Genomic DNA, 16,112 nt, shown 5'->3' on the forward strand with positions numbered 1-16,112 from the left:
TAAGATTAAGAAAAATGTAAGGTATTCTGTGCAGAAATATGTTGGCAGATCAAAATTTATGAATGTTAAAATACAAATGCTCTATACATCATCCCTGTAAATTTGAGAAAAGGGAGAGAACGAACAAGCTCTCTCTCTCACTTTGCTGCAACTTGAGTCAACTTCTATCATCCCTTCAAAACAGCTGCTCATATGGAAACCTCTGAGGTTTTCCAGGCCTTCTGGCCAGTTCTTAACAATCAACATCTGAGATGTTGTTGCTTTAGATCTGGTAACAATGGCTTTGAAGTTGACAAGCCTGAGATGTGGTCCATCATCAAAGGCTCAGATGAATGAGCAGCCTCCAGACCTTCAGGGGCAGTAGCCTGGAAGGCTAGAATAAATGCATGCCTCAAGTTACAGTCTACAATTATGTCTCAGGAAGCAGATGTGGATTGGCTTCATATCAGCTATGGGAACTTGCCCAGAGTTGGACTTGAAGAGGTTCAGCCATGTTTTCCCATTTCTCACACCATTTAGTTATCTTTTAGAAATCTAAGTGTGAAGTCAATGTGTGAACATTAATGTTAAGTCATTTTACATGTAATCATAGGTGATTAATTCCTTCAGCTAATAATCAGTACCCAATATGTCCCATGAGGGCACAATGTGATAATATCTTTGACTTCTTACTTAGAATCCAAGAACCAAAGGCGTTCTGCACCCAGTCCCTGGATAAGTGATTTTCTAGATTGGAAGAGCAGATTTTTCTTTTCTTAGCACATTAATTCCCCATTTTCAAGAAAAGAATAGTGCCAAATAGGCTATTTTTCTTAAGTGAATGGGTAGAAAAAAGTAACAACAATAACCACAGATTAAGGGAGTCCATCCGAATTCTTAAGTAATCATGCAAAGAAATGGCACACAGGTACCCAAGTGGGTTAATATATCTTCAGCATGTGATCAGCCCCCAGAAAGGTACGAGTGACAGCTCTGCCCTACCCACTTGCCCCACTTACGGGTGACTGGTCGGCTCTGCTCAGGCTGTACACTGTCCACGGACTGGGTGCTGGACACCGAAGAGACGCTGGAGCTCCTGACGAAGCCAAACGCCGCCAGCTTGGCTGCTGGGAGACGAGAGTACCCAGGAGGACGAAGGCCAGATTTTGGGAGACTGGACTTTGCAGCATTTGAACTGGAGGTTTTCTTCAAATCTGCTAAAATAAACCAAAATCAAAACAAAAGAAAAAAAACCTCAGTTCACAGAATGATAGAGAATGCCACAGACTGTGAATTCCAATGCAGCTGTATCAAAACTGGACTAAAATTAAAGTTGTAGGGTTCAATTCTTCATATCCACAAACGAATCTTCAAGAGAAAGGCCCTGTATGGTGGGCCAGGTGCTTTAGAGAAGTTAGGAGGCGGAGGGACAGCCCCTGTCCTGGAGAAGGTCACACAGTCCAATTAGCAGAGGAGTGGAAGACTGACAGATAACCTTAGTATAAGTTTAGAGTGCACAGGATGTTGACTGGAGAGAGAAGACTTCCTGTTACAAGTCCCCTAGTTTTGTAAGATCGAGATGCACCAGAAATGTTGACACACAATGAGGAAAGAACCTCGTGTAGGCTCACTGGTTATTTTAACGCATGTGATGAATCTTACAGAAGCCTGTATGAAGAACCATCCTACCAACCTTCTGCAGATTTCAGGGATAGGAGTGGGGCTAGCCCAGCCAAAAGCTGAGCTCTCCCAATTGCTAACTGTGTAGCCCTGAGCCCTTGTCCTAACAATGGGAACCAGTTTCCTCCTGTGAAGAGTGATGATACAACCAGCCTCGCAGGTTTAGGGTATACTGTTCGTACCACAGAACTTGGTAGGAGCTCATACTGATGTTAGGTTTTCTCCTGTTTCCATTATCTGTTTCTATGTTAGTCCAAAGTTCACAGTGAGTTCCTAGATATGTGCAAAGCCAAAGGTAACTTAGGATGGTAACTTCTGCTCTACATCCAGCATCTCAGCACCACTACACTGGGCTCCACCAACGGTCACTGCAATGGTCATTAGCACATGAGAAAAGGGTCTGGGCGTCAGAGAGACCAGATTATTGTCAACACACAAATACTCTCTAAATTAAAAAGTCCCCAGCTTCTTGATATTCTGTAATCATTGTCCTCACCCAGTCATGTTAACAACTTTTGCCTGCAGCCACGTCTACCCTGAGTAGCTTATACATAGAACATTCAGTGGAATTCTGATTCTGTGGTTAATCAGCTCCGTGGTCTAGTAATCCATCAACTGGGTTTCACATTAAACTTAATTTAAATAATGGCCCACTCATTGCAAAATTAATGTCTAAAAGTCAATGAAGAATTTATATTCGAAAGCATCTTTGTCTGGAAATATGTAGAGAATCAGTAACTGCCATGCCACATCTATGGGGGCCCACAGAAAAGTGCCTCTTCTACTCTTCTTCTTTCAGCTCCCCTGAAAGTAAGGCCATTGCCAGGTGCATCCAGGTAATCCACACAGCTTCAATGTCCTGAGTTCTGGGTCAGGAGTAGGCAGGGGAGGAATCAGAAGTATGGAAGGAAAAGAGAATCAGGAGCTGGGGCTGCAAAGAGCCCCATTTCAGGTCTGTCCTAATGCCTGGGGAAGATGCTCAAGGATGCAATAGAAGAAATAATACACCATTTAACAAGTAGTAATGGCCCTTCAGTGACTGACATTAATGCCACGTTTAATGCCTTCAGATTGTTCTCATAGCATTTTATAGACTTTCAGATGATATTCCCAAGAACACTGAAAGTGTCTGTATATATCAAATATCATTTTCATGCTAAGTTCACACCAAATTGATTTTAAATTATTATCTGTGAAATTGTAAAAGAGTTGCTAAAAGTCAGACATAATTTCAGCATTAAATGCACACTAAATCCATTGCATGTTGGTACCATAGCCTAAGAGTCCCCTATTCAAAATGCTGGGGACCAAAAGTGTTTCAGATTTAGGAGTTTTTCAGATTTTGTAATATTTACTTGGCTTTACCTATTGAGTATCCCTAATCTGAAAACCTGAGTGAAATTCAAGATGTTCCAAAATCCGAAACTTTTTGAGTTAGAATACCAGTGCTTAAAAAGTTTTGGATTTGGTGACATTTTGGATTTGGATATTTGAATTAGGCATACTCAACCAGTATTTTCAGTTATCTATAACTTCTGTCCTAAACTAAGTGATCAATAATTGACTTTAGGTTAAACAAAATCAAGTGAGAAGAAAATGAACAAAGTATTTGAGAAAGACGGAAAAGCCAGTATTCCTAACAAGTGCCTGTGCATATGGTAAGCATTCGTTTAATATTTGTTAAGGAATAAAAGCTAAGTTTGATAAATCATTGCATAGACAACAAAGGCACTAAACATGTTCAGACAGAAATGAATCCTACTCCATCCTTACCTGCATTCAATTATAGTTCATTCCATCTCTGGAAAGGTAGTCATTGAACACACAAAGTGGGGAAGATAGCACAGGACCCCAAACACATGGGAAATAACTCAAAATTATTATTAGCTTTCTCTTTCCCCTAGTCTAGTGCTTCCTTTTCCTTTTTATAAAGACATACAGTCTGTTCTCTGTATCTACAGTTTCCACATCTGTGGAATTAATTCAACATCTGTTAGATTTAATCAACCCCAAAAATATTAGGGAGCATTGCATTTGTACTGAACATGCTTAAATGATACAGTATAACAACTATTTACATAGCTTTTACTTCATATTGTGTATTATAAATCATTGGGAGATACATTATCCAAGAGGATGTGTTTGCTAGGTTCTATGCAAATGCTATGCCATTTTATACAAGAAACTTGAGCATTATGGATTTTTGATCCCCTTTGGGGGATCCTGGAACAAATCCCCCATGGAAACTGAAGAAAGACTATACTGTTCTTTGTGGTGTGTGTGTGTGTGTGTGTGTGTGTGTGTGTGTGTGTGTGTGTAGGCTACTCACAGGAGTACACCTTTGTCACAATGCTATGTACACAATTTTTCTGTTAATTTAATGTAATCTATATTGAAGTTACTATATAGTTTCTCCTTCTACCAGATTAATCTCAAACAGGATACATGCCTTCAGGGTTTGGAGGAGCAAGTCTTATTGTTTTTATGCCACTAGTACCTATGACAGTGACTTCAACAATGTGTTATTCAATGATGTTTAGTTGAAGTCTTCATTAGCCATGCTTATGCAACATTAATTTAGCCCACACTATAAATCAAATACCTCCACCAGTCTCTGCATGAAAGCTCATCTAGAGAGGAGCTCAAAAACCTGCCTTTTAAACAAGCGCCTTAGTGATTCTGGTTCAAGTGGTCCCTGGGCCAGACCTTGAAAACTTCTACAGAAGATGCCAACTCTCTCTAGGAAATAATTGCCCTCAGCAACTCTGATCAAATACGCCTTAATTTAATCCTTTTTCTTATGAAAGGGACTTACTGATAATAATATGTAGTCCTTACTACTTCTTAAACAAGCCTAATATTATGGAGTAAATCTTTTTTGTGCCTCCACTATTCACAGGTTGAAGTCCTAACCGCCCCCCATGTGATGGTAACTGGAAGTGGGGCCTTTGGGAGGTGATTATGTCATGAGGGTACAGCCCTCTTAAAAGTTGCTGCTCTCCTGCTGACTGCATTGAATTCTTCAGAGCTTCTGTCATAGTTTCTGTTGACCTAAGTTGGACATTTTGACAATCAGTTGGTTTTTACAAACAGGAATAGGGGATTAAGGTAGGGCCCTTCTAAAGGTGGCTGCAGGGTAGGTCTGTCTCAGTCTGGACCTACGTCTCTGTCTGAGAATGAAGTCATGTCTGATGTTAGACTCAGGGAAAGGCTACCCAGAGTCTTAACTAGGTATTGGCTCCAGATCTATTGAGCACTCAGGGGAACAACTAAGTCATATGTAAGGTTCAGGCCCACTAGGTAGGAGCAAAAAAGGAAAAAAAGAAAAATATTGCCATTGTGTGGAATGCTGAATTGTGCATTCCTGTAAGCAGATGGTTCTGCGGGATCCCTAAGTATCTTAGCTGTGCTGATGCCTACGTCTGTCTCTGTCGCTACAAAACTCCTGAACCTCAGGTACCTTGGGCTCAGTGAATGAGTCAACTCAGAAGAATCTACTTAAACCTAGGGTCCTATAATGCATCCATGGCCAGGGAAAACCCTATTCCCAACAGTACTGACTTGAAGCTTTGTGGAGGAAGGAATGTGTAAATAGAAGCAAGGTACAGAGATCTTTTCAACAATGATGGGTGGAAGGAAAGAGAGAGAAAGAAACCTAGACATGTAAGAGGAAACAAAAAACTGGAACAAAGGGCCATAGTTGGACCAGGATGAAACCCCAAAATTTACTAAAAATTTACAAAGTTTATACAAAAGAGATAAAGGGCATTGATTGTGTTTTTACCTCCACAATATAGGTTCTTAATTAACTTCAACATCAGTTTAATGTTCCAGTTGGCAAGAATTCATGGCTTTAATTCTGGTTTCAAACTACAGGTATCTCTAGGGATCTTCAAGGTACCCATATGATTATACTGCATAACAGCCTTAATCTATAAACCTATCATTTACAGATTAAAATTCTACAATCTTAGGAGAGTTGTTGAACAAAAGTAAGAGGGCCCCAAATTACTTTCAAAATAGCCACAAGAATTCTCTTTCCAAAATTTCCTGCAGCCATAGCATCCATTGTCCTAAATTATCCCATAGGAGGCATGAGATCTGTGACCTAATGATTAACAAATTGAAATAGAATTAAGTTTTGAAATCTACAAATTGGCTTGGTAAAAAGGGACCCCCATGGAGCATGTCCCCAGATAAACTAGTTGATTTGGCTGACCTTAAATTTAAACAGGGATTGTAAGGACTGAAACCCTTTACAGGCCTCCAGAATGTTTCCATTTAACAACCCAATTTGGCCTATTCTTTACTTGGAGCAAGTGACATCTCACAATGGATCATGCAACTTTAATGCCATGGTGCTACTCATTAAAGCCTGCAGACACAACAGTATTGAAATTGCTGACTCAACTGATAAATAACTGGAAAATCTCTTGCTATTGTAGATTTGGCTACTACGTTCTGTTCAGTTCCTATTTCAACAGTTTCTTAGTCACAGTCTTCCTTTATCTTCAAAAGGATAAATGTATCTTTGCCCTGTGGCTACCTCAATATCCTTGCCATCACACAGAAGCTATGCAAGGAAGATCTTAATCGCATCAGGTACTGAGATATAACCCTCTGAGGACATTCATTTGACACATTCATTCGAGACATTCAATAAACACAAAGAACTTCACAAAAAGAACAGGCCATTGCCCTATCCACAGTGCAAAGTCCCTCGCTTAAATTCCTGAAAACTATTTGGTACTCCAACGGCCACTTTATCCTTGACACTGTCAAGAAACAGCTAATGATCCTATCAGCACCTGAAATATTAAAAGAAACCCAGGATCTTTTAGACTCTTTTAGGTTTAAGAGGTAAAAATATTCCTCATTGTTAGTTTTACTGAAGGTCAGATTTAATTAGGTTCCCTCCACCAAAAGGCTCTAGAATCTGTGTCCAAACTGCAATCAGCATGCATTCCCTTTGGTTCCCTCAGAGACTCCCTCACTGTAGAAGCTTTAGAAATCTCCTTGCATGCTTTCTGGTATCTCCATCCCACCTGTAATGACTATAAGTTGCCCATGCTTCTGATATAATGAAGTGTACCCTTGGCCCTGCCACATACAACATAAGAATGGCAGAGACTGGCAACACACTGACCTTTTCTGGAAAAAGAAGCCCTTACCTGCCCTGAGCCTGTGACCTTCCATACTCAGGTCCCTGTTATGCATCAGGTCAAAGAAGTAGCAAACTGTAAGTTTAGCACAGCTACCAATACCTCCTTGCTATAGGATAGAGCCAAGCCTGGGCGGTCTAGCATATTCCATGTACAGGAGGGGAAGGCCTCCCCTTTCCTCACTCTTTTCCCTAATGCTACAGTGTTATAGGATGTAACTCCTTTCTAACCTCCTTGGTTATGTGGAGTGGCTTGGGAGAGCCACTTGAAACCAACCAATGAACAGCAATGGGAGTCGATACACATTGCAGATGAAACTGTCTCCACTGCCCATGAAAAAGCTCACTGGAGAGCTTCCATTTTCAGCCCTTACTCAAGATTTCTCTGATACAAGATAGGACCAATCTCAGTGAGCTCAGGCTTCTAAAACAAAGTATGTTGCACAATTCTAGAGGGCAGAAGTCCCAAGTACAGGGTGCCAGCATGGTTGGATTCTAGTGAGGGCTCTCTTCCTGGCCTTCAGCCACCAGCCACTTTGCTTTGTCCTCAATATGACAGAGGAAGGACACTCTGGTGACCCTTCTTCTTATATTCTCACGATGGGGCTTCCTCCCTCATGACCTCATCGAAATCTAGTTACCTCTCGAAGGCCCAACTCCCAATACTATCACGTTGGAGAGTAGAGCTTCAACATGAAAGTTTATGGGGAAACAAACATCCAGTACCTAACAAGACTGAAAGTACAAACCTTAGGCAGTGTATAACCCTGGATGCTCTGGGCAAAAGTTGGTCCCATTTGCACATTCCTATACTCTTGGGCCATTGCCAATAATTGGCTGTCTGCACAAGCCTATGGCAACAACAATTTCTTGTTCAAATTTGCCCGTTAGGGTAAAAAAAAAAAGAATTCCTGGGGATCTTTTGCTTTAAAGGCACCCAAAATATAAATCTATATTTACTAAAGCCACAATTCAAAAGCCTCACCAAGATGCTCTCTGAAATACACAGGTATCATGTATCTGAACAATTCTACTTCTAGGTATACCCAATGAAAATATGGGTCCACACAAAATTTGCGCATCAGTTTTCACAGTGGCAATATTCATAATAGATCAAAGGCCCCTCAACTGACAAATGGATAAACACGGTGTGGAAAACCTAGACTCAGGGTATTCTCAGCCCAAAAGAGATGATGTACTGAAACATGCCACAATATGGGTGAAACTTGAGAATACTAAAGCCAAACACAAAAGGCCCATGCTGTATAATTCTATTATATGAAATGTCCAAGATAGATAGATCCAAAGAGATAGAAAGCATGTTAGTAGTTTCCTAGGGCTGCAGTTTGGGGAAAATGAAGAGGGTCTGCTAATGGATACAGATTTCTTTTGGGGACAATGAAAATGTTCTAAAATTAATTGTGGTGATGGCTGCACAATTCTTTGAATATATTAAAAACCACCTTTATCTTTAAAAGGTGAATTATATGTAATATGTGAATTATATCTCAATAAATTGTTTTATCATATCAAAAGTTTAAAATACAATATAAAATTTTTATGCCCACTTAAGAAACAGAATCAATGCCTTGGATGGTAGCTCATGCCTGTAATCCCAGCTACTAGAGAAGGTAAAAATCATGAAGATCTTGGTTCATGCCCAGTCCAGGCAAAAATTTAGCAAGACCCCATCTCAATGAATAATCTGGATGTGGTGCTATGTGTCTGTCATCCCAGCTACACAGGAGGCATAAGAAGGAAGCTCAAGAAAAAAAAAAAAGTGAGACTCTACCTAAAACATAACTAAAGCAAAAGGGGCCGGGGGCATGGCTCAGGTGGTAAAGCACCTCTTTAGCAAGTACAAGGCCCTGAGTTCAAACCACAGCATCACCAAAAAGTGAAAGAAATAAAATTAAGACATAGTGATGCCTTTTCCAAAACTGATTCAATATCTTTATTTTTAAAGTGCCCCTTTCAGAAAGTTTGATCTGTCCTTGTGTGTCCTCTATAAAGGTTTTGTACAGTAGATCAAATGATGGGGACACTAATTAAAATAAATTTTTAAGTTAGTAAACATTAGAAAACTAGGATCAAATATTCAATTCTCATGCAAAGAAGCTAAAGGGAATGAATTCCTTTTATTTTATCAAGGCTTTATATTCTGACAAGATTTTGCCAAAAAAAAACAAAGGATGAAAATTCCTGTTTGAGCAACAAAAGAGATTTTGCTGCCTATTGAAAGTTTGAGATGTGTTGCTCTTTCAAAGTAATAATATTTTTCTTCTGAGAGGTAAATTCTTTGAAGAAAGCAAATCCTCTCATTTCAATGAAAGTTGAATCATATTTGTTTTGGCTTTTTCCTTTTTGTACTGATTCTCTTTTAAATTATGACTTTGTGGTGCTCAAAAAATAGTACAATCTACTAGAATCAGATTGGAGTGCCTGTTAATGGTTCAGTATTATAAGGACAAAGAGTCATCCATCATTGTGCAACTTTCTTGACATCCCAGGCAGTGAAATGAAGACGTTAAGAAAGTAGACGTTTTAACCCAGTTCAATGTGCAGCCACAGACATCTTCCATGGGGAAGGCACTTCACAAGGTGCTGTGGAAGTTCAGAAACAAAGAAAGGTGGTTCACCAAGTGGAAGTGCCTGGCAAGCCGGGGAGCACAGGTGTGCACTCCGTATTGGTAGAGATCCACAGACTAAGATAGAGGGAGGGTGGGGACAGAACAGAGGCAAGACTAGGACTATGAAAAAGAGAATGCTAAATGCAAGCAAGACCACCATGAGGTAGAGGTCATGGTGTGAAGCGAAATAAACCAGACGCAGAAAGACAATCATTGCAAGTTTTCTCTCATATATGGAAGCTAGAACTAAAAAAACCAAGATGATCTGAAAGTAGTAGGAGGCCTGCCAGGGAATATTAAGGAAGTTGGGTGAGGGTGGAGGAGAGAGCAGAGGATAGAAGAGTAACTGGGAGGGTGGATGTGATCAAATCATGATATATCCGTGTATGGAAATGTCACAGCAAAACCCATTAAGATGTATAATTAATGTGTACTTAACAATTACAATAATACCTGGAAATGTTACTGTAAAATACATTTTAAAAATGGACCTCTAGTATAAGAAACACTTATAAAATGAGCACTTTAAGTAGGACCAACAAAACGCTAGCAAAATCAATGTCATTTCTAATTTGTTTGACAAAGCTACAATTGAAGCACACAAGTAGCTGTTCTAATGTTCTAATTAAGGCAGACATTGAGTGGTTAAACAAACAAAAAAAAAGATCATCAACCAGAATGACTCATGGTTTTTATTCAAGGGCAATTTTTCCTTACAATTTTGTACTTGATGTGTTTTTCCCTAGCATGTTTACATATATTGTTGGACAATTTTTCTTTTTACTTTGGTTCTTCCTGGTGACTTTTGTGAACACTTTCTTCTTTCCCAGGTGTTCTGCAGAGAGGCTAAGAAGCAGAGCTGCCTCACTTCACCTTGCTTGAGAATATGAACAACAGCTACTGTTTTTACCAAGCTTTCTTCATGCTGGGACAAAACTCTGGAAACAAAATCCTTTGGTATTAAGGCTGCAGTTCTCCCAAAGGAGAAAAGGACACAGTTAAACAAAGCAAGGAGAAGTAGCACATTTTGGGGCCATCCTGCAGATTTGGATTTGATGCAATTGCTATCAAGTGTCTGATCTCTGAACCTCAGTTTCCTCATGTGAAAATGAGGATAAGTCCCCTACCCATTGTCATGATAAAAGAGAAATGCCACCCAGAGAGCTTCTCACATTGTCTGATATGCAATAAACACCTAATGCTTACATAGTTTATTTTGCTATTAATTCCACTCTTGTTGCCATTGCAAAGAGCATTTCCCCACCAAAATTGGAAAAAAAAAAACAGAACATAGGTCAAGGTTCATGGTAGCCAGCTTCCAAAATGGCTCTACCGTGATTCTTAACAGTGAGTCAGGACTGACTGAGGTGACTAATGAAATACTGTGGATGTGACACTGTGTGACTTCTGAGTGTAAGTCATAAAAGATATGCAGATTCTTCCTCCTGCTAATTGTACTTTGAAGGAGACGCTAGCCATGCAATGAGGACATTTAAACAGTCCTGTGTGGAGGTTCAGTGGGAGGAACTGAGGCCTCCTGCCAACAGTCAGTATCAACTTGTCAGCCACTTCATCTCAGATGATCAGATGATTGAAGACCTAGCAAAATTTGACCACAGCCTCATGAAGGCGCTAAGGCAGTATCAGCCCCCAGAAACCATTAGATGATAAGATGATAAATGACTACTGCAGCTTTACGCCACTGAGATTTGGGGTGATTTGCAATCCAGCAGCATGAAACTGATGCAGATTTTGGCACTTGGACAACAGGTGCTACCTTAACATGAATGCAATTACACAGCAATGGTTTTTGAGCCAGGCTGTTCTTCTGAGAAGAACAGTAGTGAAGCCTAAAAGCTTCAGAGACTTTATAAGAAGTTATGCCCCTTGAGAAACCTGCCCACGGGAATTTAAAGGAAGGCAAGGGAATCTTTGCTAATCCATGGTAGAAGATGTAGCCACGATGCTACTGCTGGAATATGGAATGGAGAGACCATACCTAATTAACTTAGAATCGAGATAAGAAGATTTCAAGGCAGAATGCTAAAGGTGCTACCTAGCTTCTTCTTACTCTTCCTGGTAAGAAGTAAAGATGTGTAAAGGGGCTGTTATAAACAAAACGGATTTAGGACTTACCAGGTTTTAAAGTTGCCAGCCTCTCCAGGTGGGAAACAATACCAAAATTAAGAAATGGCTTTTGGTCAATGACCATATTCAGGCCTCTGTCAAATGACACAGTCTAGTGAAGCCAAAGATAATTCTGCATAACCTTTTGATAAGACTTCAGAATGAGCTAAGGCGACAGGTAAAATAATTGTAATTGTTCAACAATAAGGCTTCTAAGGACGTGAAGACTGTTGTCCTTTAACAGAAGCCAAAGTTAGAGAAAGGCTTATTTTGAAGTGATTTTGGGGATCACTTTTACCTGATGGAGTGAATTCAGTAATATTCATAGGAAACTCACAAACTTTGTAAGAAGTTTACCAACATAAACACTGTCTACTTAGACTGAAATAGGCAGAGATAATCTTAATAGGAAAGAGCTATTTAGACCACCAAACTTCTGCATGCAGAAAATAAACTAAGAACCTCAAATCTCTTATTGCCAGTGAAGGAAGGACTAAGAGGGTGGAACCATGAGCCAAGAGCATGGAGACATGAGCCATGCAAAATCATTCAAGCAGTAGTATGACCTCATCCTAATCAAGGAGCCATTAACATGTATCCCACTACAGTTCAGAATTCTTATGAGCCAATGACTCCTGTGTGCCTCCCATTATACCTCTTTTTTAAATGGGAGAGTTTACAGAAGTTGTCCGAAGCCTGTCTAACCAGTATTTATTAGGTGGTAGAAGAGATAATTTATTTCTTTTGATCGGTTTTGACTCAAGAGGAACTAGATTCAATGAGATATACTATATGTAAGTGAGTTCATTCAGACCTGGACCTGATTCAGATGACAATATTCTGGCCATTGAGCTGAGACCCTGAAGAAACAGAATTTCAGGAAACATCAAGAGTGAGTGTTTTTTATAAGGAGCACAAATCACTGGATTCCAGAGGGCAGACTGTATTAAGTAGCCACCAAGGTGCTCTCCTACCCACAGCAACCATCTTTACCTCCATGTCATCAAACTCTGCATCATTCCCTCCTGGTGAGCCAGAGATGACTAATGGAATACTTAGGGTGTGAGACTTCTGAGGCTACATCAGAAAAGACATTTCAGCTTTCTCCTTGGACTCTTGCGCTGCTCATCTGGGGGAGGCTGACCACTATGTCATGAGCACAATTGAGTAACCTTGTGTATGGACCAACTGCGAAGAAACTAAGGCCTCTTGCCAAGAACCAGCACCATCTTCTAAGTCCTGTAAGTGAGCAACCTTGCAAATGGGCCCTCCATCTCCACCTTTCAGCTGGCATATGTGTGATTTTTGGACTTGAAGACAAGGATCAATCCAATGGGACAGTCTCTCCACCAGCACGTGATGCCTCAGTTTTACATGGGGATTGTCCCAGTTCTTGTTCTAAAAGTCCTACATCTTGGGAAACTCTTCAGTATCAAGTAAACCAGGATAGCTGATTACCCTAGAGTTGTAGATCTCTGGCTTGAGTAGCAACCTCAACACTTGTATAAGAACTGTGAATTTAGAAATAAGTGGGAAAGTCATTGTGTATGAAGAGTGATTACAATGAGACAGACAGGCCTAGACTACTAATAAGGAATGAGCTACCAACCAGAAGTTGGGATAAAGTCTCCATCAACTATAGATGATTTCAATGTCTCAACAAAACCAAATAACTATCATTTAAAAGAGGATGTCCAAGCTAGGACAAGTGAATATCCACATGCAAAGGAACGTACTTGAAGAGCACCTCATACTAAAAATAAAACTTAACTTAAAATTGATGATAGGCTTAGATCTAAGGTAAAACTATAAAACTCTTAGAAGAAAACATAGGCATAAGTCTTCAGAAACTTGAGTGAGGCAAAGTTTTCTTCAGTGGGTCAGCAAAAGCATAAGTAACACAAGAAAAATAAATTGGGCATTATGAAAATTAAAAATTTTCTTTCAAAAGACACAAGAAAGGAAAAGACAACCTACACAATGAAAAGAATCAAGAGTAACGTACATGATGAGGTGCTTGTACTGAAATATATTTAAAGGATTTCCTCAACTCAGTAATTAAAAACATAGCCAAATTTAAAAATGGGAAAAGGGGGTTTGAATAAACATTTCTCCAAAGAAGATACACAAAAGGTCAATAAGCACAAAAAAACCCCTCAATGTCATGAGTCATGATGGAAGTGTAAAAAAATCTCAATTAGATGCTACTACACACCTACTATGATGAAAAAAGCAGAGATGAGTTTTGGAGAGTTAGTAGAGAAACTGGAAAATCCCACACTGATGGTAAGAATGTATAATGGTGCAGCCACTTTGGAAAACTGGTTAAATATACAGTTACATATGATCCACCAATCCCAATCCTGGGTATCAACCTAAGAGAAATAAAACAAAACAAAAACTTATGCAAAATGTTCACAGTGGCATTATTAGTAATAGCAAAAAGTCAAAACAACACAAATCTCTGACTGATGAATAAATTGTGGTATAGCCATATAATGAAGTGTTATTTAACAATAAAGAGAAACTGCTATGGAATTAAATATATCATCCCAAAATTCATACGATGCAGCCCAAGCCCCCATTGTAACTGTACTTGGAGACATAACCAATAATGAGGTAGCTTAGGTTAAAAGAGATCTTAAGGGTGGGGCCCTTATGGTGGAAGAGACAGCAGTTATTACTCTTCTTGTATGTACAGAGAACAGGTAAGAGGATGGTCCTCTCCTTCTAGTAAGGAGAGGAGCCTTACCAGAAGCCAACTGTAATGGTCCCTTAATCTTGGACTTCTAGCCTCCAGAACTATGAGAATAAAAATGTCTAAGCCAATTATTCTGTGGTATTCTCTTATGGAAGGCTGAGGAAATTAATAGAGCAATAAAATATGTGAGAAATTAGGTCAACTTTGAAAACATTAAGCCAAGTGAAAGAAGCTACATGTAAAGGCCACACATGGTATGGTTCCATTATCTGAACTGTCTGGAAAGACAAATCTTTAGAGACAGAAAGTAGATTAGTGGTTGCCAGGCGCTGGTGCTTGAAGAAAATCTAGAGTGACAGCAAATTGGTGTTTCTTTTTAGAGTGATGAAATATTCCAAAATCACTGTACTAATGCTTGCACAACTCTGAGAATAGGAGAAAAAACTATTGAATTTATACTTTTCAACTGGTGAAGTGTATGGTATGTGAATTATATCTCAATACAACTGCTGTTTGAGAAAGAGAGAGAGGCAGAGAAGAGGTAGGGAGACAGAGCACCCGAAAGCAAGCTGCTAGATAACCAGCTCCAAGAAAGGAAACTAAGATACAGAAAATTAGGCCAAAGATGGTGGACTAGATCAGTCCTTCAACCCAGAAGTCAGATGACTACTACAGAGGCATTCAGCAAGCACCACAGTCACTTGTGAACAGCACAAAGGGTCAGGGGATGAAGTTACCTCAAGCAGAGTGAAAACAGAGAAGCAGGAGAGGGAAGAAGAGAGCTGAACTACTTCTCTCTGGCTTCACTTGGTTCCACTGAGTTCCAGTAACACTGACTGAACAGATGGTGTGCCATGCCAACTCTTACAAAATAAAAATAAATGAAGCGCCATCCCTGCTAACACCACCACCAGACACGCGTGTAGAAAATGGCAATAAAATATGCTGAGTGGGATGACAGAGGGATGGGCCCAGAGCTGTGGCAGCAAGAAGAAGAGGGGTCCCCTGGCTCAGCCAGGGCTTGCCAAGGAATGGGTTCTTGGAAGAGGAAGACTTTGCTGAATTGTGCTGGGTAACAGGAGCTAGTCAGGTAGGAGTGGGGAGGGAAGAGGACATTTCCAGGAGTGGGGCCACTGCAAAGATGGGCTAGAAAAGCATTGATTGACATGAGGGCACTTGGTCACGTGGTCATTCTCTTGATGACAATGTGAAGTCAATAAAGAACTTTAAAGTAAGGTGAATGGGGTCTGATTTGCTGGGTGGAGGATGGGTTGGATCAGAAGGCCCGGAGATCAGGTAAAGAGCAGCAGGCAGAGAGAGAAGGCCTGATGTCTTGCTGATTGACTGGGAGCTGGGGTGAGGAAAGGGTAATCTTCTTTTATTTCTGGAACAAAAACCAAAATCTATATACTTTGAAGATCTCCAAGGGAACCACTGCAGTTAAACTCTGCCTCACTGAGATCATGCATACCTGAAAACACAACCGTTTGTAGGGACTTTAGCAAGCTGGTCAGAAAAGCCCTCTGGAGCTGGGCATGGTGGTTCAGGTCAACAACCCCTGGAGATGGAGGTAGGATGATCATGAGTTCAAGGTCAGCCCAGCAAAAAAGTAGTGGAATCCTGTCTCAAAAGCAAAAACAAAGGACTGGGGGGCATAGCTCAAGCTGTAGAGGCTTGCCCAACATGCATGAGGTCCTGGGTTCAATCCCCACCCTTTTGCAAAAAGAATAAATAAAATAAATAAATCTCACTGGAAAGCTATTCTATGGAATGGTCGGGCACCATGTAAGGTCACTCCCTGTGACTGGCAAAATGAACCCAGCAAAGTGGACAG

The 16,112-nt window shown here is 40.2% G+C and overlaps 1 protein-coding gene across 4 annotated transcripts in view; it reads right to left on the bottom strand.

Annotated features, from left to right (window-relative positions):
* Mtus2 (microtubule associated scaffold protein 2) overlaps positions 1-16,112 on the bottom strand; it is a 573,095-nt gene that overhangs the window by 334,169 nt on the left and 222,814 nt on the right. For 3 of the 4 annotated variants that reach the window (XM_074043621.1, XM_074043622.1, XM_074043624.1), the window contains exon 5: positions 999-1,196. In XM_074043621.1, the coding sequence (XP_073899722.1) occupies positions 999-1,196 (198 nt within the window). The remainder of the gene's footprint in view (positions 1-998; positions 1,197-16,112) is intronic. The other variant, XM_074043623.1, reaches the window with a different exon arrangement.

This window comes from Castor canadensis, chromosome 10, assembly GCF_047511655.1.
Source record: "Castor canadensis chromosome 10, mCasCan1.hap1v2, whole genome shotgun sequence".
Taxonomy (NCBI): domain Eukaryota; kingdom Metazoa; phylum Chordata; class Mammalia; order Rodentia; family Castoridae; genus Castor; species Castor canadensis.